This window comes from Rhinolophus sinicus, linkage group LG03 (genome assembly GCF_036562045.2).
Source record: "Rhinolophus sinicus isolate RSC01 linkage group LG03, ASM3656204v1, whole genome shotgun sequence".
NCBI lineage: Eukaryota > Metazoa > Chordata > Mammalia > Chiroptera > Rhinolophidae > Rhinolophus > Rhinolophus sinicus.
In genome coordinates, this window is record NC_133753.1 from 18,998,041 (window position 1) to 19,025,609 (window position 27,569).

The following is a 27,569-nucleotide window of genomic DNA, read 5'->3' on the forward strand; positions in this document are numbered from 1 at the left end:
TTAAATGGTCATTTGGGTGTGCAGTGGTGACTGGGAATTTTCTGATCCATAGGCTGCAACCATCTGGTAACAGTTTGTGTGACATAGATGCACGTGCGAGGCAGAGAAACTATTTTAACCCAAAATAGGAGTCAAGTTTCTTGTTAAACTTGGTTTAATTTTGGGGATGAGGAAGATTTTAGGATCCACAGATTTTCACTTGTGCCACATGTTTATAAAAATATACTGGGCAGGAGGTTGCTAGGTTTAATTTTCTTTGTGATTTAGAAAAGTTGATATGCCCATTTAATTATTGTTTTTTCTTGACATTTACAATAAAGAGTACATTGAATAATAAGAGTACACTGGAAAGCAAGCTTTTAGAAAGGATTAAAGTTTAATTCAGAATTCACCTACTTTGGATGCCATATGGAGAATCGATTTGAGGAGGGTGAGTTAGAAGATTTGCATTAACGTGAGAGGTGTTGATAGCTTCACCAGGATTATGGCAAGAGACAGATGGACAGGGGTTTGTTTCACAATATTTTTTTTGCAGGTTGAAGAGATAGGATTTAGCAGTAGATTGGATAAGGGGGTGGGGGAAGATGGGAGAATAAACCAAAGGTGACTCCCAGATTTCTGACTTGAGCAACTGGGTAGATGGTAGGTCCACTCCTGAAATGTGGAAGACTGGTGGACGTAGGTGTGGTGTAGAAATTAAGGGTTTGGCCTTGGATATGTTAGGTCTGAGGTGCCTGTGAAACATCCAAATACTCAACTAGATATTTATTTTGGAGCTCAAAGGAGAATTCTTTTTTTTAGAGACTTTACGAGTGATCAGCGTGTAGAAGTGGTACTTGGAACCATGGCAGTGGAGGATATTTAGAGAGAAACTGTAGGGAGAGCATGAAGGGCAGGGCTGAGTGCTAAGGTGTTCCAGTATTTCAGTCTTACATACAAAGAGGAGCTGGACTGAGAAGGAACACCTAGTGAGAGGTGGGAAATCCAGGAGTACATGGAACCACAAAAGCCAAGAAGGAGGTACACGTAAAGGCATTTTCAGAGATTTAAAGACTTAGAAAATTTATCTTTTAAGGTAACTTCTTTCTGAGGAAATTACCTAAGGACCTATAAGTAAAATAAGATGGTAGCCAAGAAAGAGGAAGATGCAGGTTATAAAATATAGTAAAACTAACCCCAAAATTCAGTGGAAGTAATCCCCAGAATGCACTCTGAATTAGAGCAGAGAGTAAGTGTCCTTTGAGGAGAATGTAGTCAGCAAGAATGGAGTTGATTCATAATACTAGATGAATACTAGACGGGGAAGAAAAATATCAATGATGTGGTAAATAAGGTCAAAAGATAATGAAACCGTAGAAAAAACAAAAGTACAAGAAAGAAGTTAATGATCCAAGTACGAAGCTGACTAAAATGTGAGCATGACAGAATGTAAGCTTTTCTCTATGATGAAATAGTTTATAAGAGGTATAAGTATATTATGTAAGTTACATAGGTGACCAACAGAAGGAAAAAATAGCAATACATTCATCCAAAAATTGACCTAAATATTTCAAAAGGGTGTCAATCAGAACTGTCTAGAATTGAAAATGATGGCGGTAAACAGCAAAAGAGTTAAGAGTGGAAACGGTTGAGCATGGTTGCCAGTGGGGAGAGGTAAGAAAATGTGAGGAAGTCCTTTGTACTTCTTCATAACTCTTTCCAACTGTACCAGTTTGTTATTGATCCTGTATGCTATTGATTTGATGAGAGAAGAGGTAGTAGGAGATAAGTTAGTGAGGACAGAGTATTTTTGTACAGCACACTCTGATGGAATTTGATTATGAGTTCCTTGAGAGGATATGAGATTTAGAGTTTTATTCTCCCCTCCTTCTCTTCCTTTCTTTTTAGTTTAAAATGGAAGATATTGCAGCTGATTTGTTTGTTGAAGGTGATATTCCAGTATAGCAGTAGTTCTCAAAGTGTAATCCCCAGACTGGCAGCTTCAGCACCACCTGGAATTTGTAGAAATACACATTCTTGGGCCCCATTCCAGAACTCCTGATTCAGAAGGTTTGATGAAATGGGTCCATCAGTCTGTATTTTTAAAAAAGCCCTCCAGGTGTTTCATATGTTTGCTGATGTTTGAGAACCACTGCAGTAGAGTGTTATGTAATAGCATGTTATTATGTTGTACATTTTGTTAATTGTATCTATTTTCTCAAATAGCTACGTTAAAACATTTTTCTTTGTTGCCTAGGTCGGATGCTGCAACAAGAAGGGCTTTGGAAAAATTGAATGAAAAACTTAGTGAAACTCAAAAACAAGAAGTGGTGAGAAATCTTTGTTTATAAAAAGTTTTATTTCATATGTAGATGGTAGAGAGGGTGGCTGGGCTGGTTGTACTCACAGTGAAGTCTAGTAGATTTTAATGTTTTGGGCAGTATATATACCATTTTGTCTAAAAATATGTTTTACACCTCTTATAAAATGTTCATGACTTTTAGGCATTTAAGTTTGGAATACAATGGTAGTATATCAGGGATAGAATTATCATTTGTTTTAATTTTTAGGGTTTGATTATGAGTATTTGATGTTTATTTTGAATTTTATTGACTCAGTGATTCTTCTATAGCTTTTGTTACATGATATTTGAGAAAAACAGAATTTTTTGGTGGTGGCTCTGTAGTACTCCCTATTAAGTATTTCAGGTCATCTTACCTAAGTGTGTTATTACAATTGCTACAAAGTCCTCCTTGCTGTCTGTTTCTGTTTGACGTGGTACTGATTGAAAATACCCCTCATTCTAGTGGTTTATTATCTCAAACTTAGATTGTTCACATTCATGATACAGTGATACCTTTTTATCAAATCACTATCCTTGGTGGAATTAAAGTAAAAAATAAAGTACATACAGTGTCCATTTTTTTCATCATCAGCCATTGTTTTTTAGGAGAAAAGTATCAATAGAAATGGTCACTGTTGCAAATTTGTCAACTTCAGGATCAATGTGTATTCATTCATTTCCCACAATACTTTTTTTCCTCAAGACAAGAAAAGTTAGCAGAATTATTTTTCTTAACACATTTTATTCAAACTGAAAGTTTCCTAGTAGAAGCAGATAGTTTTCTCTAGTTGTGAGTTGTATTTTCAGTTCTTTAAGTTTACTTTGGAGTTTGAATTTATTGGCTGCATAGGCTAGGAGATGGATATGCTCTATTTTCAGAGATAAACTCAGTTACTGCCCATTTCAAAAATAAGAATAAGCACCTTCCTCCTGAGTTTTTGGTGCTCATTTCTTTGTGAAGTGCCCCAGAGAGGAGATATAATGCCTGTCTTCTGTTGAAGTAGACGAATCTTTGCAGTTAGTGCATGATCATGTGACATCTAATGTGGGATCAAGACATGGGACACTTACTTTTTTTTTTTACATAAAGTCCTAGATTTTTCCAGGCATACCAAGGGCATCTTCAGTTTACATTGTACCAATGTAAAATAGCTAAAATCCCATATACTTCAAATAAAGGTCTTTTCTGAGATTAATGTATTGGTGCCTTTCTTAATTGTAGTGGTTCACACAGCAAGAAATTTGTGCCAGTCTCTGATTTACATACTATCTCAACAGGAACCGAATGCAGAGTTTTAAGAATGTAACTCCAAGTTTCTCTATAACTTCCTACATGGTTTTGCAGTTCTCGTAAACTCTAGAGTGGAAACTGTCACTTGACAATGGAACCTGCCAAAGCTTTTTCTTATATTTTCCTAATTTTTAAAATCTGGAGGTATAATGCACATGCAGAAACATGCATAATCAATGTATAGCTCGATTGATTATTGTAAGGTGAACATGCCCATGTCGTAACAGCCACCCGACCTAGAAGTGGAAGATTACCAGCACACAGGGAGCCTCCTCCTTCCCCCTCCCCATCACTGACTCCTTCCTTTTTAAAGCTGTTATTTTGACTTTTTACCCTTTAGATTAATTGTGCCTGTTTTGGACTTTTTATATAAATGCGATCATACAGGACATATTTTTTGTGTGTCTGACTTCTATTGCTAATTATGATTATGATACTTCTGGGTGTTGTGTCGTATACTTGCAGTTCGTTCATTTTTATTGCTCTTTAGCATTCTATTGTATGAATATACTGTAATATATTGCAACATTTTATGATGGATATTTTAATTATTTCAAATTTTGGGCTATTATGAACAATGCTGCGGTGATTGATCTTCTTCTTCTACTGCCCATGTGCACACATTTCTCTCGGTACATAGCGTGGAGTGCAAGTGCTAGGTGCCTTCCGATTTTATAGGTACTGAGGAACAGGTTTCCAAAACGGTTGCACTGATTTGCACTCCCACTAGCAGTGTATGAGAATCCGTGTTGCTTTTCATCCTTCCCAACACTTGATAATATCGAGTCTTTCAATAATAGCCATCATCTTGGGTGTTTATGGTGTCTCATCATGGCTTTAATTTGCATTTTCATGATTCTAATGATGATGAGCATCTTTTTATGTTTGTTGGCTATTGGCTGTTTTCTTTTTTGACACGTTAGTTTATTTTTTTGCCCATTTTTTCATTGGGTTGCTTGTCTTTTTGTTATTGATTTGTGGGAGTTCATTATATATTTTGTATATGAGCACCTTGTCAGTTATATGTATTGCAAATATTGTCTCCCATTCTACAGCTGTTTCTTCTCATTTTTAAAAGTCTGTTAATGGGATCTTCTGTTGATGACAGAAAATATATTTCATTCTCAGCAAAGAAAAGTTGCACAGGTAATTTGATAATTGTTATGTATGAGAGGACATATTTGTTTTTTGTTATAGGTTAGGGGCTATAGCAGTCACGGCTTACCTTATTATTTGTCGTTGAGCTATTTCAGTGTTAAACTTCAGTGCCGTGTTTGAACTCCTTCTGATTTACTCTTAATGCTAGTGTATAGTCCTGTGAGATTCCAACCCGAAGGCTAAGTGCTAGGGGTAGGGCATGTTTAACCGGGAACGTTCCTTGGAAAAGTTCTCAACTTCAGCTTTTCCCCTTTGACTCCACACGTCTGTGAAAAACTCTGTGCAGCTACTCAGTGTCTCAGCTGCCTTTTGCAAAATGGGCTGATATTTCTGGGAGAAAGTGGCCCTGAAAGATAGACCACTCTCTCTGGGTTTCTTTCTTCTCTTGCTTTTGGTCTCATATGTCTTTACTTCATTTTAATTTTCCAGACTTTTATTTAAAATAGCTCTAGATACTGTAGTTATTTTCAGTGGAAGGGTTGGTCTGAACTATCTGTAGTCTGTCATTTTTGGACGTGAAACTCCCTCAATCTTTTTGCATATATCAGATTTCATTACTGTGTTTGCTATTTCTAATGCATGAGATTTGACTGAGTTGTTCAGCTGTGCGGGAGGCTTCTTTTCCTTGCTACATAGGTGTAACTTGTGAGCATGCTTGTAACAAGGGCTTTGATCCAGACCCGAATAGCCTCTGGTGTTCTGCTGAGACCTTTGTAGATCTGAGGAAGCCATGGTCATTTCCACCTGTACCGTCAGGCTGGTTTTCGACATTGTTAGATATTTGGGATGGTTTGAGTTCAGAGTTTGAAAATACTAATTTGCATAGTGTACATTACTTTTGTTAAGTTTTGCCTTTATCATGTTAAAGAGAACCCGTGATGGACAGAGCTATCATTCCATTTTTATTTCTTTCATATAGCAAATAAAACTAGCAAGTACTATCTACATAGTCTAGAGAACTAATGGGGGTCTAAGTCTAACCACTGAGCCAAAAGTTAACAGCTCAATTCAACGAAAGCCCAAGTTCTTTCATATCATCATTACTATACATCAGAATTACTCTACATCAGATAAAGCTATGCTTGCACGACTGGATGTCACACTCACTAGTAGTTCACAGCTCATTAGTATAATTGGTATGTATACCTTGCTAGTTTACTCAGTTGTCCAATGTGCCCAGCTCATCAGGACACATTCTTTTATGTTGTCTAAACCTGGAAAATTGTGCACACCTAATTGTGTACTTGGTTGAATTGTTCATCTGCCAGTTCCTTACATCAGGTTGTGATGTTACAGCTTGTTTTGTGCTTTCTGTAATTTGCTTTCAAAGTAAGGTCGTCTTACAATTGTACGGAGGGCATCTCGAACCTCATGTAGTCCTGACTAAGAAACAATTGTTTATGCAAAAACAAAAATAATATTGTTGAATTTTAGAAGATTCTCGGAAGGCACATGATGCTTACTTCCAACTTGTACAAGGCTTAATTTAGATGTTGTGACTCACTTATTCCAACTGAAGTCAAGATTTACACATCATAAATACTGGACATTTGTGTTGTATTTGTGAATTCGCGAGAGCAACTGTCAGAGAAGATGTGGTTTTGTTATTTGAGCTTCTCAGAAGCTGCATCTGTTTCCCCCTCCAGATTTAAGTTTAAAATAAAATTACCAAAGTAATGCACATTCACAGTGGAAAACTTTAAAATATTGTAGAAATAACGGAAAATGAATGACTGCCCCATCTTTCACCAATTTCAAATCTACTGGTAACCACTGTTAATCACATTTATTGTATATTATTCTGAGGCTACACTTGTTTGTCATGCATTTTCTCAGTAACTAAAATGTATCTTGAAAGTTTATAGAAAACATTTCTCTTTGAGAGGCAAAAAAATACTGGTTTCTATCATACATGCCATGATCTGATTTGTTAATCCTTTGTGCATCATAGATTTTTATTTGTTTTTCAAACTGCCCATTGGAAGGGAGTAGTTATTATTTATAGCATGATGTTATGGAAAATATTTTCTGTTAACGCTTAATTGTGTTAATAAACAATCAATATTGCATAGGCCTTATACCACAGGGGAAATTAGTTGTCTAGAATTTACCCAGTTGAGTGTGATATGAGTGAATATTAAGTTTGATTATTCATGGAGGAAAACGCCAATCTTTTTTGTTTAGTTTTCTACATTTTAATAAAAATGTAAACGTGGATCCAGCTATTTCTGGAAGAGCTGGTCATTAATTGAACTAAAAATTCTCTCAACACCTAATTTAGGATATTGCATAGATTTGCAGCAGCAGGATATACAGCAAATATTATTGAAATGGTTTTTACAACAGCATGTATTATTAAAGAGCTGAGGAATCAACATTGAAAAGCCAGAATACAATCCCATAAACAGAATGCTTTTGTTTCACCTCTTTTCTTTAAATGTTAACTTTAAGTGCTATTCTAATTATTATTCTTATTTTGTTATTTTTCTATCTAAATATAGAGACTTAGGACTTTTTGATATCTTAGTAGTAAATTTAATTGATGAATGTGGGGTGCTGATAAAAATTAATTAGTATTAGCTGACATTGTTAATATTTTTTCCTTAGGTCTCAGAAATAGAAAATGAAAGTGAGGGGGAATTAATAAATGCCGTCTTTAAAATAATTCTTATTATTGGGAATTATCTTGTCATTCAGTAGTTATACATATATGCTGTGTCGTTAGGTACAGAGCCCATACCCTTCTTTCCTCCTCTCCTTCCTTTTCTTCCTGCTTTTCTTCTTCCTTCTTTACTTCCTTCCTTCCTCTTCCTTTGTCTCCCTCCCCCTTCCACCGTGACTATTTTGTAACCACCAATTTGTATTTCTTAATCCCTCACCTTTTTCGTCCAGCTCCCCAAAGACTGCTCCCCTCTGTTTGCTTTCTGTTTCTATGAGTCTGTTTCTGTTTTGTTTGTTCATTTATTTTGTTCTTTAGAGTCCACATGTAAGTGAGATCATATGGTATTTGTCTTTCTCAGTCTGACTTATTTCACTTAGCATAATACTCTCTAGGTGCATCCATGTTGTCTCAAATGGTAAGATTTCATTGTCTTTTTATGGCCAAGTAATATTCCATTGTATATATATGCCACATCTTTATTCAGTTGTCTGTTGATGGGCACTTGGGTTGCTTCCGTATCTTGGCTATCGGAAATAATGCTGCAGTGAACATAGGGGTGCATATATCTTTTTGAATTAGTGTTTTGCATGCCCTTCTATTTAGAACTGTTTTTACTTGTTCTTCCTGTGGTCTTCCCCGTCTCAGAAAATGGAATCATAATCCATCCAGTGGTCATCTAAGAGTCGCTCTAGATCTTTTTCTTCATACCACCCTTTTAATCCATTATAAAATCTTGCCCTATTTATTTCTGAAGTCTTGCTTAATTCCATCTTCTTCTGTCTAATATTTCTCTTCAAGCACCATCGCTGAGTTCACTGCAGTGGCCTCCATTGAAGTTGGTCTCTTTCCTCCTGTGTGTGCCCCATCTGTGCTCCTGACGGTAACCGAGTAGTTTTTCAGAAATTGTCATTTCACTGTGACTTCTTCCCCTGCTTTTACAAATCCTCCCCGAGCTGCTTCTGTTCCAAATTCCTTACCCCAGATTATAGTACCTATATTATCTGTCTTTCTCTATGTGTCTTGAATTTGCCAGATTCATTTCTACACTAGGGTCTTTGCACTGGCTTCTCTTCCCTCACCTCCACCCCCCAAATTTGGGCATGGCTGGCTCCCTCTTGTCATGCAGGACTGCAAGGAAATGGTATCACCTTGAGAGAGGCCTTTCTTCCCTGCGCTCCTTTTTGTTACATAATTGGTAGCAGGTAGCATACTAAAAGCACTGCTCTGCATTTCGCTTTTTTCATTTAGTATAGTTTTGAGATTGGTGATTGTTCAATATTAGTATCTAATGAGCTTTCTAATTCCTTTCTTTTAATATGTAAAGCATTCTACTGAATGACTGCCCCATAATTTATTCAACCAGTCTCATTGATGGATGTTTAGGTTATGTCAGCCTTCTGCTTCTGTGCACAGCACTCTAATGAATGACCTTGTCCTTGTGCCAGTTTTCACGTAGGAAAGTAAATGGGTAGAATGAGTTTCTCGAAGTGGATTTACAGGATTAAAATCTATCTGCGTTGTAATCTGTTACATACTATTCAGTTTTATAATTAGTATTTTAAATGTCCTCTTTTAGTACTTTTATCTGAGAATTAGCATTTATCTTACCCTCTTCCGAAAAGGATGAAAGGGGGCCTTCTGTAAAATTGCATTATGTGTTGAAGGTATGCTAATTTTCACTAACCCCTGGTATCCAGTGCCTTCTTCCCTTTGGAATCAGCTCCCCATGCTTCTCCCCTCACCACCTCCTGCCCCCAGCAGTTTCATCCAGGCACAAGGTTACTCAAGGAGAGCTGACATTTCCCAGTTTCCGTGTGCAGCTAAGTTGAGACCATGTGACAAAGTGTGAGTAAAAGTGATGCATACCACTTCTGACTTGTCTCCTTGAAAACAAAGCTACTTTTCTGGTAATTTCTCACTTTCTCCATATGTGGGTTGAAATGCGAATGTAGCACGGACCCAGCTTAAACCATGCAGGTGAGGATAACAACCTAGGGTGATAGTGGAGCAAACAACAGGTGGAAGGCCCCTGAATCCCTGGATGACTGTAGGTAGCAGAGTGGCCGCCAGCTGCCTTGCTTTCTCCTGGACTGCAGTATGAGATTGGAAATACACTTTTATCTTATTTCAGTTGCTGTGTACTTCATCTCTTTGAAAGAGCTAAGGTTGTATCCTAACTAAAACAGAAATGTACCACAGAAATAGATGAGCAAGAACAGGCAAAACTAGGATTGTCCAAATGTGCATTTCAGGTCCTTGGTTGTTGCTGGGTTAGAGTTGTGTGACTCAGAATATTAGCAGTAGCAAAAGGGAAATGTTTTGAGCATATTGATCTGTCTGGATGATTGGTCTATAAAGATCCTTTGGTGGACTTACAGGAGGATTATAATTTTACCACTGTTGGAAATCATAAAATACTTAGTGTGTTTATTCATTTTCAATCATACTAGTTTATATGTATGTTTTGCTTGTCTGAGTCCTAATTATAATGTGTATTCATTTTCTTACTTAGAGGTTTTTGTTTTTTTTATACTTGAATAAACAGAGCCAAGGGTATTATGATTTTCCCATGTTTCTACACTGGATGTATAAGGCAATGGTTGTATTTGCCTAGCATTTTGAAGTTCACTAAATGCTTCTCTCTTTTAGTTAAGGTCGGTTTCAGTTGTAAACAATTGAAAACCTCCAATTAATGATGGCTTAAAAAAGACAAAAGTTATTTCTCTCTGTGGAAAAGTCTTTAGTAGGGAGTTCAGGGTTCCGGGTGGAGCTGCATGTACTGACCTTAAAATGTGTAAGGGATTCTGGCTCTTTCTGTCATGCTCTTCTTGTTTTTCTGCTGTTATGGCCTCAGTTTCATGGGTTTAAGATGGCAGCATCTGTGTACCAGACAGCAAGGTGGAGGAAGGGATGAGTATGAGAGCAAAAGGCACCTATGTGTTTTCTCTTACGGATAGGTCCTTGAAGTTGTCACTTGACACTTCTGTATCCCATTTGCTAGAATTTTAAGTCACACGCCCAGTTACCAGCTGAGGAGCCCAGAATATGTATTGTTTATATTTGGCAGCCACCTATCAAGTTAGAAAATTTCTTTGTTATGGACGAAATGGGGGTTGGGGAGTAGATATGGGAAAACAACTATTAATTTCTACCATGTCTTCTGTATTTTTTTGTCCCACTACTTTTATGCTTTTTGATCCACAGTACTCTAAATGGCAAGCAGGGCAAGTGGTTATCCCCATTGTAGGGATGATGAAATTGGTGTTTTTGGAGATTATGTTACTTGAACATCTCACATAGTGTATGCTTCATTTGCTTCTAAATCACCAGGCCAGTATATGGCATAGCTGAGAGAAAAGAGGTGGTCTTCTATCACTGGACTACAGAGAAGCCAGTAACAGTGAAAATAATAGTATTTTGAAATGGAGAACAAAATTCTGTGAAATGGATAGAAATTTTGTGGATGGAGTAGAGAATATATTCTTCATTAGAGTCTCTAGATTATTTCCTGGGTGAGGATTTATTTGAAAACATGAAAAATTGTCTTCGGTATCTATGGCTGCATATCAAATTTCCCTGAATTTACTGGCTTACATTTGTTATCTGACAGTCTCTGTAGGTTAGGATTCCAGGCATGTCTTAGCTAGCTGCTTTGGCTCTGGGTCTCTCACAGGCTGCAGTCATCTCCTGAGTCTTGACTGGAAGGGATTTACTTCTTGGCTCATTTAGTCCCTTGTAGATTATTGGATTGAAGCATCTGTTTGTCATGACCCATTGTTCAGAGGGCTCTTTTGTTTCCTTGACACGTGGCCTTTCCACAGAGTATCTCACAACAGGTCAGCTTGTTTCATCAGAGCAAGCAAGCAAGAAGGCACGAGAGAGGGCCAGCAGGAGAGAACATGCTAACAAGATGGAAGTCATCATTTTTGTAACCCAATCATGGAAGTGACATCTCATTACTTTTTGTGTATTCTGTGCATTAGAAGAAAGTCCCTAGGACCCATCCACAAGTGTATGAATACCAGGAAGCAGGGATCAGTGAAACAATGACAGAAGCTGCCTCACACAAACATTGTTTCAAAACTGATACAGTAATTCTCCATCATCACATGTACTACTGTGGTGGTGAAGTGGACAATGTTTAAATAATTTTGATTTTGATTTCAGTGTTTGGTTACTTAAACTGCTATAATTTTGATAGGATGCTAATAAGCACAACCTTCTTCCCTGAAATTTAGAAGTCATTCAACTCATTAAATTTAATTAGAGAAAGTCTACTCATTCAATGTCAGTTCTCAATAGAGAGCTAGCTATTCAAAGGCAGGGTCTGTGGATACAGCGTGTGTATTGCTATATCCCTGACCTCTACCTGTCATAGTAACTGGAACAAATTAGTGTTGTGCATGCTGACTGAATGGATACATGAAAATGGACCTGGGATTACAAGATACTGCTGGAAATAGAGACTTACTCATATATATTGGGCTCATTTTTCTCACTAGTTTATTTTGTGATCCCAGATTAATAACTTCCATCAGTGATTCATATATTTTGACTCAACAATTTTACTTAAAGATTGTATCTTTACAAAAATGATTTTATATGGGAATGTTTGTCACAGCATATTCTAGTAAAAATAAATGTTATCCCATTATTAATAGGGAATTATTGTAATCAATTATGGAGAACTGTCTCATTTGTTAAGAATGAATATGTAGATTTATTTGCTATCATGGGAAGTTGTTCCTGATATGTGAACAACAAAAAGTGTATAAAATACTCTGTGAAATACCCAATGTTTGTTCAAAAAAAGAAATGAAATGGATATGTGTTTGACTAGTCATACACATATGCATAGAAAAATTCCTGGATGTATAAAACAAAATACTTAACAGTGTTTTTCTCTTGATAGATGGTGGTACTAGCAGATTATTTTTATTTCTGTTTATCCTTCTTTATTGTTTATTTTTAATTGTGGTAAAATACACATAACATAAAATTTAACATCTTAGCCACTTTTAAGTGTTCAGGTTAGTAGTGTTATGTACATTCACATTGATGTGCAGCCAAATTCAAACTCTTTTTGTCTTGTAAAACTGAACTACCTATTAAGCAACAACTCCCCCATTCAAAACATCAAAACCTTTTTTAGGCACGTTGCCTCTGGCAACCACCATTCTACTTCCTGTCTCTGAATTTGACGAGGTACCTCATTATAAGCGAAATGGTACAGATTTTTTTTTTTTGTGACTGGCTTATTTCACTTAGCATATGTCTTCATGGTTATCCATGTTGTAGCATGTGTAAGAATTTTCCTCCTTTTTAAGACTGAACAATATTCCATTGCATATATATGGCACATTTGGTTTCTCTATTTACCTGTTAATGCACACTTGTATTGCTTCCATGTTTTGGCTATTGTGAATAATGTTGCTGTGAACATACGTGTACAAAGTGTACAAATACCTGAGACCCTGCTTTCAATTGTTTTTGGTATATACCTAGATATGGAATTGCTGGATCATATGGTCACTCTATTTTTAATTTTTTAAGTAACCACCGTACTGTTTTCCATTATGGCTGTATAATTTTACATTCCCACCAAAACAGTACACAAGCGTTCCCGTTTCTCCATAGCCTCTCCAATATTTATTTTATTATTATTATTTTTTATAGTAGCTATCCTAATGAGTTTGAAGTGGTTCTGCATCATTTGTTTTTTGATGTGTTGCTGTTAATTGTTTCTTATATTCACAGTGAACAATAAAGGTATTTTCATTTTGTAAAAATCGAACAAATTAATAACTTTTGTTTTTTAGTGTTTATCCAATATTTTTTTTTCTATTACAGCAGTGCTGCATTTATTTTAGATGTAGTAGTAAATTGTTTGTTGGGATATTATAGTTGATTACTAGGCTAAATTAGAAGCTTGATTTGGGTATTTTGAGTTTTTAGTAAAGAACTGTGAATTTTATAATATATATCTTAATTGATTTAGGCATTGGAAGTTGGAAACACTAGGCTTATCAGTCTTAGTAAATATTAACTGCTAATTTTTTTGAGAAGATATTTTGCTCAGTCTTTATTGACTAAACTTGTGTTTACCAATGTGTTTTTAAAGAACAACTTGATCTGAGGTATAATTTACCATAAAATTAATCTGCTTTAAGTGTACAATTAATTGATTTTTAGTAAATGTCCTGAGTTGTGCAGCCATCACCAAAATCCAATTTAGAACATATCCATCGTCCTAGTAAGATCCTTGGTGATCAGGACCTTTCTTGGCTATATAGAATTGATGGCAAAAGGTTTCTTATAACAGGATTGTATTTATTGCTTCTCTTAAATGAACGCAAATGTCTCCTATCCATCAGCACCAAATGTGCACATCATCAAATAGTGTAAAAAAATTTTTTTAGGGGACTATATAATGGTAATGTATAAAGTGTTTTTGAATTTGCCCAACTTTTAGCAAGGAAAATCTTGCATCAGAGAGAAAAAAAAAATCTTTTCATGTTTATTTTAGAGAGTCCCAATTACACATTTTTCAGTTTGACTTTAGTTTTTGATCCTTTACAGCTCATTTATTTTTCGCAGATCACAGTAGAAAAGATTGACAAGCTAATGAAAAGCCCTTTAATTATTTGCTGCACATAAACATCAAAACCTTCCTCGGCAGGTCATGCTTATAGATAATTAAAATGATAAAGAACTGAATACATAGAACAGTTTATCATTACCAGAGTAATAAATGCAGTAGCTTGCCAAATTGCTATTTTCCTTCTGTTTCACCAGAGGGCAGTCTTTTCTAGTTTATTACTTTTTGCTCCGATCTATTCATTTAATATTTTATACTTTGAAAAATGTAAGTCCTTTATTGGGATCCAGGTTTGGATTATTTGGAGACTAATGATTGTTTTCTTTTATAACTTTCAGTCAGTTTTTTTCGTGATCTGTTTTATGAACATGTCATGAAAAAGGGCTCCACAAACACGCCCATCTTAAATGCTTTAGGCAGTGGTGTATCTGGTATAAAATATCTCTTCAATTTAATCTTTTTTCCCCTAATAGCTCTATAATGTCACTCTTTCTGTTCATGTGAAGGTTTCAGATCGGGTGGAGCGGCGACTTCAGGAAATAGAAAGAGAAATGCGCACAGAAAGAGAGTTGGTGGAAAGACGGCAGGACCAACTGGGACTCCTTTCCTTGCAGCTACAAGAGGTTTGTGAAAAATACCGTCTCAGAACATTTCTCTTGAATTTGGATATTTGTTTAGCCATTGTTAAAATGGTTCAAGTTCCTTTGTTAAGTTGCATGTGACAGTATAATTCAGTCCCTATGAGAAGTATGGCACATTGGTTCTAGTTCAGTGAAGACAACCCTTGGGGTCTAACCCAGCATCTACTTGCTTGCTGGCTTTGTGACCTTGGGCAAATTCCTGAACTTCTCTAGGCCTGTTTCCTCTGTGGGAAATGGAAATAATATTAATAATAATATTTACCTAATCAAATTGGTGTGAGGATTAGTGAGTTAATGCCAGCTAAGCATTTAACATACTGTCTGGCATGTGCTCAAACCATGTTAACCGAAAGTATAATTATTCTGATCAGTTTTCATTGATAAGAACTAGGGGTCAGCAAACTATGGCCAGTGAACCAAATCTGGCCCATTGCTTATTTTTGGAAATAAAATTTTATAGCAACACAGCCATTCCGATTCATTTCCAATCTGTCTTAGGTGTTGAATAGTTGTGAAAAAGACGATTATGGCCCACAGAGCCTAAAATATTGACTGTCTGGAACTTTATAGAAAAAAATTTGCCAACCCCTAGACTAGACTATCATCAAACCACTTAAAAATAGAGGTCACTTACCCTTTAGATACTCTTTATATTTTGAAATTTCAGGGCTCTGAAGAAGTTGAAATATTAGAACAAAGAATTTCTGTGTATCCTATTTCTAGATTCCCCCGATATTCACATTTTACCAGACTGGCTCTATCATTTTTTCTGTACATATCCATATACCCATGCGTGTGTGTGCATGTGCGTGCGCATGCACGCACATGCACGCACACACACACACACACACATATTTTTAAGTTAGTTGCACACATGATGTAAATACTTTTACATTTAAATAATATGGTGTGTACATTCTCTTCCGTAATCACAGGAAGTGAATATTGGATCAATGCCATGGTGTAATCTATAGGTTTTGTTCAAATTTTGCCACTAAAGTTCTTTTCTTGTCCAAGATACAGTATAGAATCACATATAGCATTTGGCTGTCATGTCTCTCTAGTCTCCTTTATTGTGAAACAGATTTTCAGTCTTTATCATTCATGACCTTGAAAACTTTGTAGAGTACTGGCCAGTTATTTTGTAGAATGTCTTTCACTTTGGGTTTGTTGATGTTTTCTCATAACTAGATTCAAGTTATGGACTTTGGGCAGAAAACTCCGAGAATTGGTGTTGTGTCCTTCCCAGGATATCATGTCAGGAAGCATGCAATGTCGATTTGTCCCGTTTCTGGTGAAAACTGAACATTTGGTTAAAGCGTTGCCTGCCAGGTTTCTCCACTGTAAAGTTACTATTATGCCTTTTTAATTATTTATTTTATGGGTAGACTCTTTGAGACTTGAAAATAGCCTGTTTCTTGTCATACCCATGGATTTTAGCATCTATTGTTGAGTCTTGTGTGAAACAATTATTACTATAAGTGATGCTAAATGGCGATTTAAAAAGATTCCATCATTTCTTCTACATTTATAAGTTAGAATCCTAGTGTAAGGAGGGACTTTTCTTCATACATTCATTCATTTTTGTGGGGGTGGATTTGTGAATTCTCATTTTGTTACATTAGTTATATTTTATTATTATAGAAAATAAATTTGTTGAAATTTCCTTTAAATGTTTCTTAGATCTATACATAAAGTATAAAAAATTAGAAACAAGAAAACAAAAAGATTAAAAACAAAGGAAATTTTTTTCTTTTACCAAATGGTTTTTCTAAAAGTGATGTATATATATCTACTCATGTGTGCTTGAAGATCTTTAAACCCTTAGTAACTGACAGATTAAACTTTTTTTTAAGTAAAGATACTGCCAATTGAAAATTAAGAACAAAAATTACAACCCTGAAATTATAATGTAAGCTGATAGAAAAATCTGCTTTTGTTTTCTAAAATTCCATTTTCCTTCACTTTACAAAAGGAGGCATACCCTTGTTAGTTGGTAATTACTTTGAAGAGGATACTTTGTTGAATAATTAGATAGAGCATGTTGTAGACTTTTTTTTAAAGCTTGATTTTTATACATTTGTTCTTAAAGCAAATTGCATCTGGTGAGAATAAGAATAGTGCTGAAGAGACAATTGTTCTTTTTTGCAAGAGAAAATTAGATAAATTTTCCATACTTATTTTCTTCTCTCTTTGCAGAATGAACAAAATTACAAAGAAAAGAGGGAGAGGAAGATTGCTTCCCACCTCCTTTGAGAAACCAGAGCCTGAATATTTGTATTGTAATTGTCAATTTGACTAAAAGCTTGAGCTGTGATTTGGAATTCCATCTCTGACAATAAAATAGAGCATCGCTATTGATAAAAAAATGTTTAATTTCGTATTTTGTCACTTTAATATAAGCGGTGACCTATACGCTTTTAAAAGGTGGTTTTAGATTAAATAGTGCAGTGGAAACTGGAAAGGATCAATTTAGGCAGATGCATTTTCTTGCTCCCAAGTTAAGTGGCTTAGACTCCTCTGGAAAGGTCATGTTTAAGGAGAGAACACACTGCTTTCTTTTCGATATTAAAAAATACTTATGGAAATACCTATACTGTTGATAATAGTAGTTGATGTAGTTTGTATCTGGCTACGGAGAGAAATTGAATATGTAGGTGAGTAAGTATGCTTGGATTTTTAGCCCCTCTGCTCTTCCGCCTCCCTAAAATGTATAATTCAATGTTAGTGAAAATTATGACATTTAAAAGTTGTTAAGAGATTAGGAGTGTTCATTAAAAATTCCAGGATGTCAGAGATTTCTAGGTAGAGTGCCGTATTACATGGAGGTAACCTGTGTCTTTGGCTAAAACCTACATCTTTTTAGTGACCTAATGAGGTCCATAAGTCCTCAGAGCTTTACATGTCCCCATTTAATTAAAAACAGTCTTAATCATTGGAAATTGGTTGAGGGAAAGCCACTTCTCATTGCTTAGAGTTTTTAAGTGATTGTTCACTCTTGTCTGTGTTTTTTTTTTTTTTTTTTAGTCTATTGGTCTAAGCATGCTCTGGAATCCGCTTCCTTTTTTGAGCATCTATTACTCATGTGCTGCAGCTGTCACATGAATGTCTCATTTTCTTAACTTTGTGAGGACCTTCACTGGCCTTCAGACCTCATATATTATATGTTAAACAACATTGTTTTGGTATCTCAGTAGAGGTCTCTTTAGAAAGAGGAACGTTTTCTATTAGTTGGACAATAATATTCCTTTCATATATCTTTTAAATTTTGAGTGATTGTTCTAGTGCTCTGAACTTACTCTAATCGCATTCAAATGTCATTAAGCCTGTAACCATCAGTCTTTCCTTGTTGAACCACTGTGCAGACAATGTTTGTTTAACATTAAGGTATATTTATCATATTACAAACTCCTTTTGATCTGATAATTGATAGTAAGGCAACTGATCAGTTAAATTTCGTGGAGTGGATAGGAATGGTGGGTGCTAAGGTCACGAAAGTTATTTAGACTGTCAGCCTAAGTCAAAACTCTTTTGCAGGTCCAAAATTCACATAAAATCCTAGATAAAATTTCTAACTCTTGGCTATGGCATCTTGGAAATTCCTGACTTGGTTTTTACGAGCTGTTTCTTGTAAATTGAATGTTACTTCTTCATTTTCAATTGAATTACTTAAAATGAAAAACATGAGGTAAATGCTGGGTGTATATTTGTATGTGCTTTTCAGAGCATTTCATAGTGTATTAAAAATGCTCGATTCCTCACCTACCATCATCTAGAATGTTCCATGCTTACATATGACCTAGGGGGATTCAGATGCCTTAAAGTTTAAAGGTGCTTCATGGAGAAGTCTACGGGGCAGGTGAGGCATGGAATCTTAATAGAAGATGGTGAAGATTAAGTGAGGAATTAAGGATAGGGTGGGAGCTCGGCTCGGAGGTTTTTCAGTCTGTGCCCTCAATGAAAACCAGGTTATGTGTGCTTCATCAATAAAATAAGGCCATATGCAGAAAAGTTAAAGTAATTGATACTGGCTTTTTTCAATATTTTTCTTCTTTTGGCATCTGTACCAGTTTAGAAAACCTAATAAAGAAGTAACTATTCATTCCTTCCCAGAAATGTAACTGTGGCTCCAGAGACATTGGGTCATATGGATACTTCATATAAGAAAAGCCTTGGGTACTATTAATGTATTTAATTTGGACTCATTAAGGGAGAAGTTTCCGAGGAAGCCAAGAATGTTTTCCTAATGTCCTCTTAATAACTTCAGCATCTCCCTTGAGACTTCTGTGTCAAGTCAGGGGAGAGCCTAGTCTCGCAAATGTTCTTGGGTGGCGTCATTAACCCCTTTTCCCGCACTTCCTTTTGAGATTGTCCTACTTGGTTTGGAGACAATGAGGTCTTTCTAAGCCTGGTCGATTTTGGACTCTCATTCATTTACCTTTCCAAGGCTGAATTAAAAACTTTTGCTTGGCCATTCACTGTATCTTCCTTTTCTTGTTCCCATAGTCAATGCCCTCTTTTTTGTAGGTATCCCTCACATTTTCATGTGTTTATTTCATAGCACAAAATTCCCTTTCCCCATTGATATTATTAGATACCGTTTATATTAATGTCTGTTAAATTACCCTCACATTGACCATCCTAGTAGCTCCCCTGGGCTTTGAGAAAGACCAGTGGAATTTACAAGTAAACAAGAATTTAAAATAAAATTAGAGTTCTGCAGAAAACACAAAGAAAGCTCAGGATGCACCTATTTTCCCAGTCCTTGGGACATGAGCTCTAGAATTCAATTTTTTTGTCAGGCCCAGGTGACCGGTGGCATATAGAGTTCATCACCAGGTGACCAGGTGGTGTATAGAGGTCACCACCAGGTGTCCAGGTGGTGTATAGAGGTCACCAGAGAGTAGCACAGGCAGGGGGACACACAGGACCCTCAAACTGCCAAGGGGCTGAAAGCACTGCGTGTCCCCACAGGACTACCACACAGGTACTGCTCTGCAGGGAAATGTGGGTATCAAGGGAAAATCCGAAAACTCTTGCTCTAGTGTTTACTCATGAGGTGAAGCTGTGTGTGTAGGGTAAATCTGAGCTTTATTTTGAGTCACACATTTTATTCTTTTAATAAACTAATCCCATTGACTATTTTCTCCTTTTGTAAAGATAGCTTTTTTCCTCCCCACTGTCCAGTTTCTAGTGATGTATTATATGAGGTTATTTGACCTAGATTATTATTGTTAATTAACATTTCTTGACATGCTGTCTCTTTTAACTGTACCTGATTTGAGCATTTTGCATTTCTAGCGTTTAACATAATTTGCACCTGATAAATATTTGGTGGATGCATTGAATGTGACCACATTAATACATTGTTTTGATCAATGTTTAAGTAGCTTTCTCACTTAGTGCTTTTAATGTTTTTATTATTAAAATATGTATTCAAATATGATTTGAATAAATGCATAACTAAATGTGATCATATCATGAATGCTCATGCAGATGTGCTCTATTTTAATGCAGCTTTATTATTTACTTGGCTCAGTTTTTCTCCTGTCTCTTCTCCCTCTGCTCTCATCATCAGTCACCCCCTCTACTCCCTAAAAAAAGAAACCGGTGTAAATAGCCTGGGATATAGCCCTCTATATTTTTCTTTGCATTCTTAATGAGCATGGACAGACATATATAAACAATATGCACCTTTGCATATACAAGGTTTTTTTTTGAATGCTTTTATTTTAATAAATAGGATCAACCATATTATATACACATTTCTGCATCTTGCTTTTTTTTTTTAATCTGACCAATACTTTCTGGAATTTCCTTCAGCTAGCTGATGTGTTTCCAACTTAATCTTTTATTACCACAAATGGATCTTTTATTATAATAGAGGTTACCAGGCTATTTTTCCAAAGCATTCTGTTTTTTTCTTTTTTTCCCAAAGCATTCTAACTCTTCACAGTTCTGTCAACAAAGTGGTTGAGAATTGTCCTTCTCTCTGTTTCTAGCAGTAGTAGTGATTATAATTCTTTTTATTTTTGCCAGGCTGATGGCTATAAAGTGTTAACTCATTTTTACGTTCGTTTGCACTTCCCTGTTAGTAAATTTGAGCATCTTTTCACATATTTGTTGCCGTTTGCATTTGTGCCTATGCAGTTCACCTTGTTATCTGCTGATTTTAAAATGCTGGATTGTTTGTGTTTTTTCCCCGGAATTTTATTTCTTTAATGTAGGAGGAAGGATTCAAAGTTACTTTTTTATATGACTAATGAGTTGCCTCAGCATCATTTTTGAATAATTTGTTTTTATCCCTCTGCTTTAAATGCCACTTCTGTTATGCATCTAGTTTCCTGTGATACCTGTCTGGGATCTGTATGCTTTCCTATTGATCTGTTTGTCTATCCCTGAACTGATGTCATTTTGTCTCAATTATTATGGCTTTTATTACATTTTGGTAAATGATAATGAAAATCTCCTGTCACGTTTCATGAAAAATCCTGCTGGCATTTTTATGGTAATTGTACTAAATATATAGAATAATTTGAACAGAAGGTGTTTTCTAATGTTTTTCAAGAATGTTTTATAATTGTCTGTATAAAGGTCATGTACACCTTTTGTTGGACTTATTCCTAGATACCTTACGGTTTTTCTGTTGTGAATGGGATATTTTCTTTCATTGCATCTCTGACTGTAGTATATAGGAGTGTAACTGGTTTTATATGTGGCTCTTGTATCTAGCAATTCAGTTTAATGATCTTACTAGTTCTTTATTTTGTCAGTAACTTTACTGATAACTGTCTGCTTCATAGATAATGATATTATTAGAAGTTAAAGGCAATTTAATCTCTTTTTGTTGTTTTATTGCCCTTGTTAGAAACTCAAGTGCAGTGTTGAATAGAAGCAAAGGGCACGAATCCATGCTTTGTTTCTATATTTATAGGGATACTTCTAAAGTGTTCACCTCGTTGTGTGAGGTTTGCTCCTAGTTCTGAGTGCTATCGTGTATCAGACTAACCACATTGCCTTCTATACTTGGGCTGCCAAGAAATTTTTTTAAAAATTATAAATGGGTTATGAAATTTATCAAATACTCTTGCTGTTGTCTTTCTTGATATTTAAATGTGGTTGACTCTCCATTGATGTGCTCTCCTTGCATTCCTGAGAACTTGACTTGGTCAGAACTATTTTTTTTTTTTTATACATTGCTGAATTAATTTGCTAGTGTTTTCTTTAGGTTTTTCGATGTTTATCTTTATGATTGAGATCAGTTGATAATTTTCTTTGCACTGCTCTTTTTGCTTTTGGAAGAAAAGTTACATGAATGTCATAAAATGAATTAGGTAGATTTTGTTCTTTTTCTAATCTGACTCTGTTTAAAAGAGGGAATGTCTATTTCTTGAATGTTTGTTGAAACTCACCCATGAAATCATTTGTACATGTCATCTTTTTGGTGGCTGAGATTTTCAATTTCTTCAGTTTTGGTTTTTATAACCTTTTTATTTTTTAGTCTAGCCAAGTTATCCATTTTTGTCTGTGTTTTGAAATTAATTTGAACAAATAGTCGTAGCCCTGCTTTATTATTTTTTCAATCTTTTTCTGAAGCTATATCCTTTCTCCTTAATATTATTTAGTTATTCTCCCCTTTTTCTTTCTTCATCTTGATAGACATATAATTATTTTATTAGTTTTCGTTTTGGCAAGCTTTGTTTATTATGTCATCAACTTCTGCTTTTAACTTGATTACTTTTTTCCTTTTTTAATTTTTAGAATTACTCTTATTTTTTAGACTGAAAGTTAGAGCATTAATTGATTTTTCTGTTTTTTGAAATTAATATTGTAAATTTATCACCAAATTACCATATGGTTTTATACGCTATTCCTTTATGGCAGTTTATTTCTAAATCTTTTGTAATTTTTCATAGGATTTTCTCTATAACTCAAGACTTACTTAGGAGTGCCTTTTGAAAGTTTCAAATATGTGTGTTTGCTTAGTTTTAAATTATTTCGTATTTATTTTTAATTTAATTCCTTTGAAATTTGTTGAAGCTTCCATTTCTACCTAGTGCCATCATCATTTTTTAATAATGAAACGTATTTTCTGTTTTTTGGATGTAAATTTGTATGTGTTTATGTCTGACATACACAGACAAGTACAGTCATATAAATTTAGTAGGTCAGATTTGTAAATTCTGTTGTTTTCTTTGTATTCTTACTAAGTGTCAGTCTAAAGCCTCTTGTTATGATAAGAATTGTCAATTTATCCCTGTGATTTTTGTCAGTTTTGCTTGATCTATTTTGTGACTGTGGTTTCATGGATATAAATTAATTACTTCTTGTCAATTATTTTAAAAATTATATAGTGTTCCTCTGGATATTAGCATTCTTTTGCTTTGCCGTTTTAATGGCATATGGGTTTTTCCTCTTTATTTTAATCCTTCCTCTGTAGTTTTAATTTTGTATGTTTCTTATAAACATCTTACAGCTGGAGAAGAAGGTGAAAGTTAACAGATTTTAATTTCTTTGAAGTTTAAATGATTTAACCAAAATCCCACAACCATTCTTCAAGAATTCAGACAATCACAATTAAATTTTAAATATTTCAACTTTATGAAAGGAGCATTTTGATATAGTAGGTTACTGTTTTTCAGATAAGTTAGAAAAAAAAAAATTAGAATGGAACTTCCCAGATACATGAATTCTAAAAGTAAGACCTCTTTAAAATATTCATTATGGATTTTGGAAAGAATGGTAATTCAGCAATATGTATGTGACTAAACTGATTTCATGGAATGGTTCGTAGTCTTACGGGGTCAACAGCAAATGCTGATTGACTTTGGTTTGGGGAGATTGCAAATGATGTACAGAAAGGACTTTTGGAAAAAAACTGAAGATACAGTTTTTTCTATTGTAATTTTTGGAATGTTGGTAAGGAAAAATATTTTAATTTAGGATTTTCACATAATTTCTATTAAAGGTTTCAATTTAGATGATAAGCCCTAGGATACTTATTAGGGAATAACTACAGGTTTTTGACCACTAGTCGTCAGTATTGAACCATCAATTGTGTGATTGAGCAGGCATGATTTATTAAAGTTGCTAAACTTTGTTGAAAAATGATCCTTTATAATATAGTACATACCTCAACTCTTAGGTCTTCCTGAAAGTATACTTGGCACAAGCATTGCGACTGAAAAACTTAATTATTTAATTGCAGCTATTTGAAATTTAAAATTTGAAACAGTGTTGCTCTCCATGGTTGAAAAATAATATATGACACACTTACTATGTAATATTATAGATTAAGACATCTGCTAAATTTAACAGTAAAACTGTCATTTCTATCGTTTTTTGTTAGTTTCTTTCATGCTTCCTATTCAGGCTTACAGTTCCTTCCTCCCTCCTTCCCTCTGTGGAAGAATCTTTTTACATATAGTAAGACAATTAGAGTCTAATTTGATATGAGAGGTTATTCACTGTGATCACATTCCATGCTCTTTTCCATGTTTTATATTTCTAAGCTATACAGAAGTGTCCCAAAGATACTTTGTGTAAATTTTTATCTTATGTGTATCCAAACCTTTTTCCTAATGATCGTTTTCTTCCCCTTAATAATTACTGCCTTCGTACCCTTTTGTACACCCCCCCCACCATTTATAATCATTTTCTACTGAAGTTCTAATGCTGTTCTTTAGTTGGCTAATTTCATTTGTTTTTATTTACTTGATAGAAAAGCATTATTTATAGCTTTATCATGACTCATTGCATTTCTAGTTAATTTACATTTCTATTCAGTACACTGCATCCTTTTTTAAAAAACTTAAATACTGAAGCTGTGTTATTATTTCTCAAGAAATGAGAGACTTCTTAAGTTTTTCTGACATACCTTTTTCCATATTATGGTTAAGTTACAGCTACAACTTTATTATGTAATCATTTGATGGGTCTTATATGGCGGTGAGAAAAAGTTACACAGTTTCATGTTTACTATTGAGATTGAGATCCCGAAGCCTTGCTAGCCAGTGTCAGTCTTGGATGGGAATAAATTAGAGTGATACTGTGATTCAAAGCCGCAAAACCTGGGCAGGCTTGGGTCACTGAGACTCCATTTTCTGTTCTTTCCCCTTCTGACCTGTGAAGCTGTACAGAAGGTGCTAAAAGTGTGTGTGTGTATGTGTGTCATCCTAATAAGTAGCTTGTATGATTTATTTCTTCTTAAAAAGATGGATAGTCATCTTGATAAAATAATTTTATGTTTAAAGATTTGTATGTGTTTCCTTTATGTCCTTGCCTTCTCCATTTCTCCCATTTTTCACATCCAGTCCATCATTTAAAATGGACTGTTAGCTCTGTTTAAAAACTGTCTTCTGACTTGGTAACTACTCTTCCCCTTTACCACTGCTGCTCTGGTGCATCACCTTGCCACTGTTACATCCCGTCTGGCGAGTGGGGTCGCCTCCTTGCTTCCACTCTTGTCTCCTTAGGGTCTTTACCCCACTGAATCAGATATTGCTACATCTTTCTTCAACATCCTTAAATGTTTCTTCATCATATTCAGAATGAAATCTAAAGTCCTCGGCTTACGAGGCTCCTCTGGTCTCTCACCCTAATTTTCTATCGTTCTTCCTCTTGGCCTAATTTAGGCCGACCACATGGCCTTCTTGCTTTTCCGTTTGACATGGAAGACACCCTCCTGCTTCTGAACATTTGCATCGCCTATTATCAGAGCCAGGAATTGTCAGCTCTGAAAACAGTTGCCTTGCTTTTGCCCTCATGCCATTCAGAGCTTTACTTCAGAAAGGCCTTATTAACTGTCCTAGATGAAATACCCCTTCTTTGCTCCTGAGCCCCTTACACTGCAATATTTTTTCCTTTTTAACTTTTTCATTACCTGTCATCTGTCTGTCTCCCTGATGAGAATGCAGGCTTTGCGAAGGAGGCACTTAGTTGGTTTTACTCCTTGCTTTGTCTCCAGCACCCTAGAGCAGTGGCTGGCATGGAATAAGGGCCCAGTAAAATTTTCTTGAAGGAACGAATGAATAAATGTTGCACACTATATAGTCAGAATTATACATAGTAAAATATCATTCGGCCAGTACCATCATGGACCTACTATGTGCCCAGGTACTGTTTTGAAGACTGGGGATTTAAAGATATTAAAATGCTGTCTTGCCTTTTAGAGGCTCCCAGTGTGGTTGAGGAAACAGAAATGTTAACAATCACTGTCATTTGGTAAGGTTGTTATTTCAGCTTTTCATAGGCTCCAGAGTAGCCCCAGGGGGAAGTTGTTTTCCCCTTTCTGGCCCGTTGGGGAAATTTGGGTGGAAGGGGCGGTATTTCTGCTGAGAGTGCATTTTCAAATTATTTTAGGCAATTCTTTTACGAATGTGATTCTACCCCACTACTTAGTATTGCTACCTGGTAAGCACTTTACCAGTGTATGGCTGAAATGCTCATTTGAATTCTGACTCACTCTACTTCTGATTCATGACATTGCTCTTTATCTTATTTTATACCATGCTAATTATTTTCTTCTCTCTTTTATGTTTGTTACCTGTGGATAACATATTTTTTTCTTTGCAAGGATAAAATAAACACTGTTTTCTGTAAGGTTGTGAAAGAACCATTAATGTCAACATGCTGATGAAAAGGAAATAGATGGAAAAGAATGATTGGCTATTATGGGATTTGTCTTTCAGAGCTGGTTGAGCACTATTTGGCACAGCTTTAAATGTGCAGTTCCTTGTTATATCATGTTCTTTAATCGTCTTCCTTAGTCTTTTTCTTGATTTTCCTCTTTGCCTCCCAATCTGCTCCTCACTCCCCTAATTTAACCCATAGTCTATTTTATTAGGCTTTAATCATTTCAGATGACACTAAAAACACTTTTAATATTCTTCCTGTAGAAGATAACTTTTCCCAAACTTCTTATAGGAGAGAAGTTGGAAGAGAAGTTGGATTTCGTCTTTCAACCTTGTGCTCGCTAAATACTTGAATTTCCATTCATAGAGCAAACTCCTTTGGGTAATTCATGGATATTATAGGCACAGTCTCTATAGGCCATATTATCTTCTTATATTGGGAAGTATTAAGAGTAATAGCTGGCTGGATTAAAGACCATTCCATTTCCATAATATTCTTCAGGAGCCTACAATTTTTTTTAAAATTGAATATTGATAAAAGTTGAAAATTTAGAAATGTATTCTACATTGTAGAAGTAATATGTCAACTGTTAGCTTGCTAATTAAGGCCTTTGAATTCCTTTGAAGGGTGTAGTTCTATTAGATGATGTGTAGATGTAATTTGTCCTGAAATTCTTATAATCTCATATCTGTATAAGTAACACTTATGTCATGTCTTCTTAGGCTTTTGACTTTATTAAGAAAATATTACCTAAGGCCATTAATTATTGTAAGGTACTTTCTACCCCCTTTCACCTCCCCATTTCAACTATCTTTCTTCAAAATTCTCTCATGTATACTAACTTACGTTTTTTTATTTTTCAAGTGTTTTTGAATAATGTGTGTTTTTCAGGATGTCTTCTGAGTTGTCATTTCCTTCTTCCTACCCTCAATAAAGTTAGTCTTCACACAATTTTTTGTCCACCCTCCTTCACCCCCCTACATTTTTTCTGATTGTTTGCTCTCTAGGTTCATGAAGTGTTGTTACTTATTCCCTCTCTTGTGACCATTATGACCTGTGGTTCCTTTCTTTATTTTACCTATTCTTTAAGCATATGTGTAGTTGTTCTTGTAAAGCACCTCAAATTATGTTTGGAAGTAGTTGAGCTTTACATTATAAATAAATACTCTTATTGTTCCTGTGAGTTGCATTTACGTCTGACATACATTTTATGTTCAGACCACATATGACTAGATTTCAAAGTGTTGTTTAATCACATTTGC

The 27,569-nt window shown here is 35.3% G+C and overlaps 1 protein-coding gene across 9 annotated transcripts in view; it reads left to right on the forward strand.

The window, feature by feature from the left end:
- CEP128 (centrosomal protein 128) overlaps window positions 1–27,569 on the forward strand; it is a 343,545-nt gene that overhangs the window by 30,506 nt on the left and 285,470 nt on the right. For all 9 annotated transcript variants that reach the window (XM_074327098.1, XM_074327091.1, XM_074327093.1 and 6 more), the window contains 2 exons: window positions 2,237–2,309; window positions 14,539–14,655. In XM_074327098.1, coding sequence (XP_074183199.1) covers window positions 2,237–2,309; window positions 14,539–14,655 — 190 coding nt within the window. The remainder of the gene's footprint in view (window positions 1–2,236; window positions 2,310–14,538; window positions 14,656–27,569) is intronic.